This window comes from Geospiza fortis, unplaced genomic scaffold (genome assembly GCF_000277835.1).
Source record: "Geospiza fortis unplaced genomic scaffold, GeoFor_1.0 scaffold317, whole genome shotgun sequence".
Taxonomy (NCBI): domain Eukaryota; kingdom Metazoa; phylum Chordata; class Aves; order Passeriformes; family Thraupidae; genus Geospiza; species Geospiza fortis.
In genome coordinates this window covers 1,283,913-1,295,692 of record NW_005054398.1, presented here as the reverse complement: position 1 = coordinate 1,295,692, position 11,780 = coordinate 1,283,913, and the positions used below count along the sequence as shown (strand labels likewise).

The 11,780-nt window shown below is 39.4% G+C and overlaps 1 protein-coding gene across 2 annotated transcripts in view; it reads right to left on the bottom strand.

Moving 5' to 3' along the window:
* Window positions 1-11,780, bottom strand: part of TLN2 (talin 2) — a 137,972-nt gene that overhangs the window by 66,977 nt on the left and 59,215 nt on the right. For both annotated transcript variants that reach the window (XM_031061004.1, XM_031061005.1), the window contains 5 exons: window positions 7,191-7,254; window positions 4,954-5,058; window positions 4,038-4,193; window positions 3,042-3,143; window positions 148-224 (listed from right to left, as the gene is read on the bottom strand). In XM_031061004.1, coding sequence (XP_030916864.1) covers window positions 148-224; window positions 3,042-3,143; window positions 4,038-4,193; window positions 4,954-5,058; window positions 7,191-7,254 — 504 coding nt within the window. The remainder of the gene's footprint in view (window positions 1-147; window positions 225-3,041; window positions 3,144-4,037; window positions 4,194-4,953; window positions 5,059-7,190; window positions 7,255-11,780) is intronic.

Genomic DNA, 11,780 nt, shown 5'->3' with positions numbered 1-11,780 from the left:
CCTGGGGACAGTAGTTCCTCCTATTGAAATACTCTGTAGAAAACCATTCATTCCCAGTAATAACTGTAATGTTTCATTTGAAAAAGCTGCCACTGCTAATGTGGCACTCTTAAAACCAGACCATTTCCTCCTGTTGCATGCACTCACTTCTTAGGTGAAACAGATTCTTCCAACATGGTTGATTCCTCATCACCTTCAAGCCCAAATCTATCTTTACTTTGTTTCTGGAGGGGAAAAATAAAAGATAAGTTAAACAATGAATGTTGTTTCTTGCTTTCTCTCCACCATTTATCACAAACATAAACAAAAGACCAGCAGAGCCTTGTCTGGTGCTGGACACCACACTGTTGGGCAGTGAGTGACAACACAAGCTCCCCCAGAGAAGAGGAACTCTTCAGCACTTAACAGCCCAGGCTCTAAACCCTGGCAGATGAAGGATGCAAAGGAAAAAACCTGCTGGTGCCTTTTTGAACAAAGGTAGAAGGAAAGTGCTGAAGTGTTACTGTATGGTGCTACCCACTGATGCCTTAAGATTTTAGCCTTTATATTTTTGAAATCTTGTACTGCAATATGCATAATTCTAAACTCCATATAGATGTGTTAGTTAACTTGTTAAAGTGTTAGTTACCTGTCTTCTCATTTTGCTCAGACCAAACAATCCCTCTAGGCCCGAGATCCAAGGACACCCTTACAGCCCCAGGCCCCAAAAAGTGTGAACAAAAGTGAAGGGGAAGGGGGTGGGGAGCAAACTGGGGGAATGTAACCTCATCACCTGAAGCTGTAATTGGAGGATTAACCCCTGACATGTAAATGGATCAAACTTATATCTGTCTGAAAAACTCGTGACCACCGTTCATTTTTGGGAGGCTCTGTCTGCCCTTAATAAACCTGAAAGCACTTAATTAAATAAATCTACTTTTATTCTTTATCTTTGTCTGGCCTCTGTTTCTAGATAAGCCCAAAAAAGGCATCACTACCAGTAGGAAATACATACCCACAAGTAAAGACAATAAATTGAATAGTGTCTCCAAGTCATTTTATCATAGTCTTTAAAAGTTCAGGACTTTAAAGTTGACTTTAAAGACTAAAATTTAACTAAAATTTCAGGAGAGTCTGACTTCAGGCTGAAGATTGAGGCAGGGGTTTTTTGGTGCTAAGAGAGATTTGTAAATATATGTAAGGCCACTAAGTCTAGAAACAACAGGAAACTACAAATCATAGAAATGGTGCCTTATAGAGAGAGCCTACTTCTACCTGTTGCCTAGTGCAGGTAGAACAGGAACTGTCTCCCTTCCCTCTTGCTACACAATTTGTAGTCTCAGTCCATATAGAGGAATATAAATAGAGAAGTATCCACTGTGCCCTGCCATCCAAGTGGAACTCCTCATGCACATCCACATGAACACACAACTTTGGAGAAAGAAGCTCTTACTACTAGAGATTGATTTTATGCATGAACTGAAACTCCCTATGTCTGTGCTTTACTTGTCATGATTGTGCTTTACTTCTGTAATAATATGAAGTAAAAAAGGAAATCTACTGTTTTTAATTTAGATATATGCTACTCAAGTTCTGGGCTCTCTGTCAGCTGATTAATGACCTATCACTAAAATTGCAGGACATGAGGGGTTGGGTGGAGTGGGGGGGAACACTGTGCTAGTAACACTTGAGCAGAAAATAATGTACTATCATTGCACACTGGAGAAAATGAGTTGGACCAGCCCAAAACACAGCAAGAATTAACAATATGCAACTGAAAGCAACAAACCCCACGTTGATGCATCCATCCCAGACATTACTGGGCTCAACAACTACAACCTGCAGCTTCTCATAGGAATCAGGGATGTCTATGATTGAACCTGTTCCTAATTAATTAGTTTCAAACTGCCTGTGTCAGCAGATGGTAGAGGAAAAAAAATCAAAGAACTGGGAGTAGAAATTTGCACATGTGTATTCTATCAAGACAGAAGGCTGCTTTCATTTGGCACTAGACAGTAAAGCTACTTTTGAATCAAGTTTCAAACCATCTACAGAAACCTGAACTTTATTTGATGTTTATTAAACCTGAGCCTGATAGTCTCAGAGAAAAAGCATGTGATGAATTCTGTGTGATGAATTCTGGCAATCCTCCTCAACCTCTTATTACATAACCCTTAATGTTACATCCTACACTGCTCACACTAACAAAGGCAATAAATTCTTCTGGGCTTCTTAACTTCTTAACTAAAATCTATTACAGTAAAGAATGATGTAGTTGGAATGTCAATGAAGTAAAATTTTGACAAGACTGAATCAGAGCTGTTTGGAACACCACACTTTTCTATGTAACATGATTAGAATGGGACCATTCAGCTCCATGTTTGTTGGCAAATTTGCCATTTTTTGCTGTTGCACTTGCTTGCTTGGGAATATTTTGAAGACTGGAAATTTCTATCAGCCCTTCCTCTCTCCTGCCAGGCACATTCTACAAAAACAAGTTTCAAGGCAGTCTGACCTCTTCACAAACACTGATTTTTATCTCCCTCTGAACAACTCAAGTAGAATTCTTTGCTTTGCTAATCACAGTGTTTTTAAAGCAATGCACTGTTGGGGCTTTTTGGTTTGTTTCTCTGGCCAAAAAACTTCCTCAGCTTTGCAACATTATATACAAGAGCACCTAAACAACTATTGTGTAGTCCTGGCTGCAGTTTTAAGTACTGCTTCTTGGGCAATTTCTTCCCACCTGATTAATCACTTTGGACTACAGCTTAAAGAGCCACAGCTGAAGCTTTGGACTCTTCCCTGGATAAACACTCGCAGCCACCAGGTCACCTTCCAGACAGAAAAACAAAGCCCAGGAGTGCTGTATGAGCCTGACACATGCTAGAGATGTAAGGAATAGCCTTGATTTTTCCAGAAGCAGTGCCTTACTTGCAGGTAAAAATATAACATCAAAACACAAGATACAACACTGACTCCGTGAGAGGAAAAACTGCAGTTTGCACATATCTGAATTTTTGCATTGTTTTTTTTTGCTACATGCCAAGATGTTGATACTGTACCTTCTTTAGGATGATATCAATGTAACCTGCAATCAACTGAGAGATCTGTTCTCCTTCAGTGGTCTGTACTGAGTAATAGCTTTCCTGATATTCACCAAAATCCTGAAGAAAAAGGGGAAAAAATCCCAAAACTCATTTGAAAGTGTGAAGTAAGTAAATGAAGAAACAGCACCAAATATGAGAAAGAAAATTCAAATTCTGAAATTGTATAGACATTTTATTATATCCAACAGTAAGTTAAACTTCTCCAAGATTCTAAACCAGTCTGTATGCAAGATTGAGGGAAGAGAGAAGAACACTTTTTATTTCAGTTTACTCACAGATGTTTCATAAATTGAAATACCCAAGAGATACTTCATCTAACTTTATCAGATTCAGTCACTTGAGTATGAAGAAAAGTTTTTTTTAGAATTTAATCCTAGAGTATAATCATCCATGCAACTGGAAATTAGAGGCACATGAATTCAGTGAATGCAATTTTCTAGCTTCTGCCTCTTGCTCCATCACTTCAAACAACCTTTTCATACACAAAATGTATGTTGCAGTGGTCTCCTATTGACCAAATAATTAGCAAAATATCACATTCATGAAGCTTCTCTAAATTCATAATTATCAAATACATGAATGAGCCAGCTGACTTTGTTTATGTTCACATCTTGCAAGTCACAGAGTACATTATGAATGACAAGCATCATAACCATGTACACAAGGGTGAATAATAATGCTCTCTTAACTGGTTCATCAGTTAGGCACAAACCAGATTTAAACAGTGGTTTGTTGAAAGATTTAAACAGTACTTCTGAGGAACTGGCCTGTCCAGAAGCACCAAACTCCAGACTGAACCTGGACTACAGCATGTGCCAATTTACTGCCTGAGGACTCAGTGACTCCATCAGGCTAGAGAATTAGAGATGGAACCAGTCACAGTACAGAAAGTATTCTAAGCCTCCCTGCCACATAAATCCCTTGTCCTCTGCATACACACAGCAAGATTACCAGAGTGAAGCTTTTAGGTGAGGCAGCCCAGCGTTTCACAGTTGTCAGGGGCCACTCCTGCAACACCTCCTTGGTCTTCTCATCCACACGCATCACGGAGTCCTTGGTGACCCCCAGCAAACGAGGAACCAGCTTGTTTTTGCCTTTCATTTTTTCCTATAACAAGGTGTGGAAGATTGTTTTCCTTACAAATGCAGCTTTCCACAGGACAAAGGAAAAGCAAGATAGAATATACTGCAAAGGGAAGCAACTGGCATGCAGACAGTGACAATTTATAAGTCAAGGCTGAGTTTGTTTACAGACAATGATTTTCAAGCAATGCACTAATTAAGAAGCTGTGGTCTTTAGTGCACCTTTACTATTCAGTTCAAAAGACAACCCTATTGGTGAAATTTCTCCTGATGGGTGGGAAGAGTGATGAGCAGGACTCCATGATATCACAAGGCTAATTAATTAATTATACCATATTATTCTATACTATATTACACTACATCTAAACTGAAACTGAACAAGAACCCAACTAAACAAAATCTTGTGATTGTCTCCTGACCAACCACCAGGACACAGCTTGCAGTGATTGGTCAAGAAAACAAAACACTCACACCAGAACCCAATTACCAAATCCCTTCAGGTAAACAATCTTCCATAATGCATTCCACTTGTGCACAAACACAGCAGCAGCAAATGAGATAAGAACTGTTTTGATCATTCTCTTCTCTGCTTCTCCAGGAAAAAAGCTGAGAGAGAGAATTGTCCCTCTGTGTTCCGAGAATGTGAATCCCACACAAGCCCTGTTCTCACTCCTCCAGGAAACTGGAATATCTCAGTGGTTGAGGTAGCAAACCTTAGCTTAGAGAGGGACCTGAGATAATCCATAACCAAGGACCCAGGATGGTCCCAGCAAGAGCTGTGTTACCTTAACAAGGAAAAAGGAGACCCCGTAGGTGCGCAGGGACCGCGCCAGCTTCACGTACTTCACTTTGGCCTCTATTTCTGTCATCTCACCACAGTTCTTGTGCTCCTGCAAGAGAATTCAGTATCAATTAGGCAGAACCAAAGCTTTCTAGAAATAAACAGGAAAAGGGTACAGCTTTTATCTATTTCAGGATGCTTAGTTCATAATCATCACAATTAGAATATTTGAAAAAAAATACTGGGTAGAAATGTTAGCAAAACTATCACATAATGCCTCACATGAGAGAAAATAACTAACCTTGGCAAACAGAACACTCCTCTTTGACCATCAACCGTTCAATCTGTGCCTCAGACCATGCACATTAAACCCCTTCTGACACAGTTTAACATTCTAGGTATTCCTGCTACTTGACATCATTAGGTTTCATACAATTAATGCCTCTTCACTCAGCTTTTAAACATCATTTAAGTGTACCTGCACCCTTTTTTTTCCTCCCAGAAATAGATTCTTTATTTCTGCTTTCTACCCAAAACTTCTGACTCATGACAGCCTCACACTTTGTACTTGAGACAATTTCTCATGTCTTGCAGGCACTTCCAATGGGCCTTTTTTGCCAGTTGGAGCATTATCTAAATTTTTTTCCATCACAGGAAAATATCTCTACAGCTGAGGAACAAAAAATTATTTTTCTGAATAGTGTGGCCTGAAATACTTAACTAAGTGTGTCTTGTAACTCAGTCTCCATTTATTATTTAAACAATTTGGTCATTAGTAGATTGATGACTATGTGTGAGTAATGACACGTACCCATCTTATGTATTTAAATTTATTAAATTTAAGTAGCATCTGCTCTCCTATCCAGACCACTGTGCTGAAATCCACATCCCAATGTCTCCCTATTCAAATCCTGTGTGTGGGATTCCCCATATCCCCCCATCCTCCCCTCACGTGCCTCTGAACTGCCGGCTGCACCTCTTTGGTGCTGACTGATGGCAGCAGGGGGAGCAGCAGGAACATGGGAAACGCCTTCCGATTCCACTTGTTCCCACCTCAGCAGCGTGGGAGCTTCCAAGGGACAGCACTGGGAGGGGAATGCAACTCCAAAAACCTCCTGCATCCCAAGAACACAGGCTGCTCCCATCTGTCAGCTTCAGCAGAGAGCACAACCAGGATCCCCAAAGAACAAGGAGCACAAATGGAGCACCTGCCAAGCTCCAGAACTTCGTGGCTTGGGAAACAGCTGAGTTTCTTTCAAAAAGACAGCTCACATTTGCTACCTTGTCTATTCCTTGCCCAGATCAGTGCCCTCACTGATGAGCCTCTGGGCCATGCACTAAAGCACATAAAGAGTGAAACTACTCCTAGGTCATGTCTGACATGGGCAAAAATCCCATGCTCCGAAAAGCCTGGCTGTGATACTCAGAAGTGAATGAATCTGGTTTTTGCTTAAACTGCAATGTCACTGCACCCCCTAAAGGCGCACAGAAAGTGTCAGACACACTCATCACAAGGAAGTACTGAAAACTCAAGGTAGAACAGACTCACTGATTTATAGGATTCTTCAGCTGGGAGTGTGGCAGACAAAAGAAAGGATGTGACCTGTTCCTGCCCTTGAACTTGTCTCCCTGGCTGGGACCACAGATCTCTGGTGTGCCCTTCCAGAAGCCACAAGAGTCCATCTCACCTGCTGACCTGAGAATTTTCCAACTTCCATTGTATTGCCAAACTTGTATTTCAGTGGGCAGTCACCTGGTCCATCTACAGAACTCAGATTGAGACCACTTCTAACAATACCAGCACATGTTACCATTTGTACTTAACTGCTCCAGTCCTTTACAATGGGGGGATTCCCACACACACCACTGAACTGAAGCATTAACAAGCAGAATTGAGGCTCATGTTTGAATGAGGCATGAAATTAAAACTGGCTTTCCTAAACACGTGTCTATTGTAATACAAATATTCATCTTTATATTTCAATGCAACTGACAAAAAGATCTTAAAAATACTTAATTTTTGCTCTCTGCATTGGATAACCATCAGTAAAGAATAAATTATCAGGACAATAAACCTGCTGAAGAAATAAAATAAAAGCTGTCAAATACTTGATACTTCATTTTCTGAGAGCTATATAGTTCAAAGTTCTTTGTATATATACAAAGACTACACCTGGGAATTTCAGATTTTTCTTATAAAGGTAGTGAAACTATAGTAGTTTTTTTCAGCCTCACAATTACCTGAAATATTCTCTTTTCAGCCCCTCTTTGTTTGGTATATTCTTTAGGCAGGAATTCTTTCAGGCTAGGGGAAAAACAAAACAGAAGTTCCAAAGTTAATGGCTGCTCCTGGAGGAGGGATGCTTTCCATACATCTTCACTGGCACCAGGTCCCCCAGGCTTCCTGATGTGGGTGTTAAATACTTGCACAACAAAACAAAACCGAGCAGAGCAAGAGCAAGTGGTTGCCTTACCACTTGAGATGCTGCCCCATGTAGTCACCTTTTGATGTTTTGAAAATTCATCAAAAATAAACAACAGCTGGGACACTTTCCAATTTTAAATTATAGGATGTCTCTCAGCAGCTCAGAGGTTTAATATCTAAATGTAACTACACTTAGTGTGATCTGGGACAAGGGACATGGAGGCTTGAGCCAGCTCTGGGTTTAGACACTACTCTTACTCTACAGCAGCACTTTGATTTACTGATGTGTGGGAACAAGTCCTTTCCCTGTCATCCAAGAAGTGTCAGAGCACTAATACTGTACTGAAAAACCAGACACTCATTTAAGTGGACACTTAATACCAGTTTGTGTTATTTTGTGTTGTCCCAAAGTAAGAAAAGAAGCAGTTTTAATTTCTGCAGCACTCAGGTTGCAAGGCTCTCAGAACAGGGATTAAATCAAACAAGTTCAGCCTCCCTGGCAGAGTTCAGCCAGAAGGAATCCTTCAACACCTCATCTGCCCCTCCTTGCTGTACAATAAAATAACTCTTGATCTCAGCCAGATTTCACCCTAACCCGAGGGCATATCAGCATCATCCTTTAACAAATAACTGTTCTGGACTGTCCCTTCCTATCTGGAATATTCTACTCTGATGAAACCATGTCATATATTCAGCAGGTCATTTTCCACCTGAAGAAACTTGCACAGTTTAAATAATTAGTCTCTAAGGATTCCCCCTACTTTGGATTATTAAGAATCATAGAAAAAGTATGACTGGAGAATGTCCTCCTTATTCTGATTTATTCAGTGAACAAGCAACACTTAACACTGAAGGCCAGACTACCTACTAGGATACAAAGTTAGACATTGGAGAAGGATGGATTGTTTTAAACAAGATTGGCAAAATATTGCTCAGCTGTTCTGTGGGAGTTGCTTTGTTTTTATGTCTTGAAGGTGTTTTTGTTGGGTTTTTTGTTTGTGTTTTCAAACACAAAAGACTACCATTTCAGAGAATCAAAAAATAGATCAAAATACTAAATTAGGATTTTGTGCTTCAAAAATACTACTCTGTACTGAGATCACACATTTTGTCTTTTCCATATTATGAAACAAAGTAAGAACAACTGTCCTTGCTAATCTTTCTTCTGATGTTCTCATAGCTACATCTCACTTATCCATGATAAAGAAATCTCTTCTTGGGGACTTATTTACAAAGACACATCGTGGGTAGGGAAGGCTGAAGAGCCAAATTAAAACTCTAGATAAGAACTGAATACAGTTTATTATCTTAAAAAGCTGGTGTATCTATTATGAAATAACTGGTGGTTTTATACAGAATTTCACAGGTTCAAACCAGTTTAGTTAAATTCAACTCTAAGGCAAATAAAGAAAACAACAAACTCAAACCTGAATTAAACAAAGTTTCATTCTGGAAATCGATTTATATGAACAAATAAATTTTAGCTATCAATACCCTCTAAATAATCATCTTTTATGAGCTAATTTTCTCAGCTATCTGCATACAGAAAAACTATCAGAACCATTACCTTTTTAAGCTTGCCTACTTAATTTTTAATTAATATAACACTTTAAAAAACCTTGCTAAGCAAGCATTATTTGGAGCTCCATAAGCAGCAAGGGTTAAGAAAACAACTTTGTGCTTTGTCCACTAACAGCAATTGTAATATCCCTGCACATGTGGGTGGCAATTGGATTGGAAGTTTTTTCCTTCTATCACCTTCCACTACTTTTAAATCAAGAGGCAAGTGATCACCTCATCTGAAAGAGTGAAATGCCCCTGTGAACAGACTGAAATTATTTAATTCTACCTATAATCCAGGTATTTTCTTTACAGACATAGTTTCACTTTATTTTGCAGCTTTTTAATGGAGCTAGCAAAAACAATGGAAATATCATTTAGCCTTCTTCAATCCCTTAAATTACACATATTAAAAAGTGTACATTGAACTCAGAAAAAAACAAAACCCAGCTAATAGCAAGCAGGGTTGATTTCACTTGGTTTACACTGAGTTTCATCTTCTAGTTCCTTAAAAAGTTACATAAGTGCCAACACTTGGATTGTTTCTCATTAGCACAAATGTGTTCTTGAAAAACACAGCTTCATTCAGCAAACCAGGTTAGACTGAAGAACTGAGCTCAGCAGCAAGCTCACTCATCATGTGCAGTTATCTGTTTTTCAGTGTGCTTGCCCAGAATGGAGGTGTGCAGCTTGAGGTGCTCCTTTCCTACCTGCACAGGAGCAGTGGGAGCTCTTTATTAGATATTCTCTCAGCAAATTCAGCCCCAGGGCAGCCTCTGTAGGTGCCATGCAAAACTAGATCTGTACCACAAAGGAGGACTTCTTTTAAATTGACAGTTTAATGCTTCCACAATTTACTTTGGCATGAGCTTCAAGGGAATTCCAAGAACCAATACCAACGTCTTAGCAAGATGCAGAAAAAAATCTTCATCTGTGCCAAGAATATTTTAGCAACGACAAAAAAAGATACAAAAGGTGTCTCTACACAAACATATTGTAGACAGGCAACTAAACTAAGCTGTTTCCAAACAATATCATTACATACTAGTACTGTTCTGTTCTATTTTTTGTACAAGCTGACGGATTCTCCTTAAGGGAACCTGTAGCATCTTAAGGTTTCAGTAGTGAGTGACTGGATCCTTCTCCAATGTATTTCACATACTGAGCTACAGCATATAGTTTATATAAAAGAAAACTACTTTCTTACTTGAAAAGCATGTTTATGCATTAAATAGTAGAAAATAGTTGGACGAAAGTTTAAAAAAAATGAAGGTTTTTTTTCTGAAAGGATGAGAGATGCATCTTCAGAAAAAACAATGAGCATTTAACTACACTTTTCTCTATATTGTTCACAGTGAGCCAGGATCACTTGGCTCACTTAGACTCACAAAACAAAAACATGAGGTTTCACAACAAGGCTGCCATGATGGCTATGTAAAATAAAGATATCACCACTAAATCATAAACATGTGCACTTCAAATTAGGAGACAATGACCAGGGACTTACAGTTCTGGAGCAAGTTCATCTACAGAGGAAAAAACTGAATTACCTCCAAATAAGAAATGCTTAATTTTATGAAACTGATTAAACACCAGGACAGAGAGCAATTACACTTGGTTACCTGCCAAGTTTGGTTCAAATATAATCAAAGGCCTAAATGAAAATAAAACAAGAGCAGAGAAAAATGCCCTACTCAATATAAGAAGGTTCTGAATTTTGGAATTCTGGTTCAAAATGGTTTCCACTGGACTAACATTATTTTTCTAACAGATTGTTCCATTATTAATACCTTTCATCTCTATTAGGATTAAAAAACATAATGCACATTATATGAGTGATGACTGTTCCATGATGGGCTCCAAACTATCCAGGACTGCATGCAAAGTACAAGTAGTTCTTGCATACAAAGCAGCTTCAGTACACCATAAAACACACTCACTATTACATGGGAGCTTAAAAAAAAGAAAAGAGAAAGAAACTTTCCACTGAAAAAACCAAGCAGTGCATTAGAAAATCCTAAAAAATTTAAGCAACTGAATGCTGTTCAGCAGTTTGCAAAAGCCACAGGTTAAGCTTGTGGGAAATTACTGCTTTAAAAATTAAAAGCAACTATTTCAGGGAACATCTAACTCTTGAAATCATTACCATGACACAGCATGAGCTTATCATGACATAATACCCAATGGTTTGCTGCAGGAATACTCCTCAGTGAGTGGAGAGAGAAGGGAAGAATAAGCAGACAATGGACAAATCCCAGAGAAAGATTGTTGTGTAACTGGCCACAGTTCTAGGAAATAAAAACCAGGAGTACACTGAAGCTCTTACACTGGGCCCCTGTAATTCTTAGACATCAGTAGCTCTAATAGAAAAGATTCATGGGCCAACCAGGAGCACACAGACAGGAAAAGCTGATCATTAATTGGAACTGAAAGATGTTTATCTGCATAACTGAACTGCTGCTCCAGGAATAGGCTTCAGAAGTGAAGTGTTTCAGACAACCAGAGCTGCAGCACTGCCCATTCCACAGCAAGGCACCACCTCAGAGGGCTTCCCTGAGACACCATAAACCCCACAGAGGCTCACAAAGGGAGCCTGAGGCAGCACTGAGCACTGCCAGTGGAACAGGACAGAAACTAAATACACACCCATTGTTGTGTGCCTCCAGTTAAGGGATTTATGAGCCTCATGTAGGCAAGGCTTGATGGACTGGGCAGTAAATAGCTCTCTGGCACCTTCCTACATTGCCTTCCTCAAACTTCAGCCCTTGGTTAATTCTACTGCAGGTAAAGCAATCAGAACATCCAAATCAGTAGAAAAACGGGACATCTACATTTTAGTCAAACTT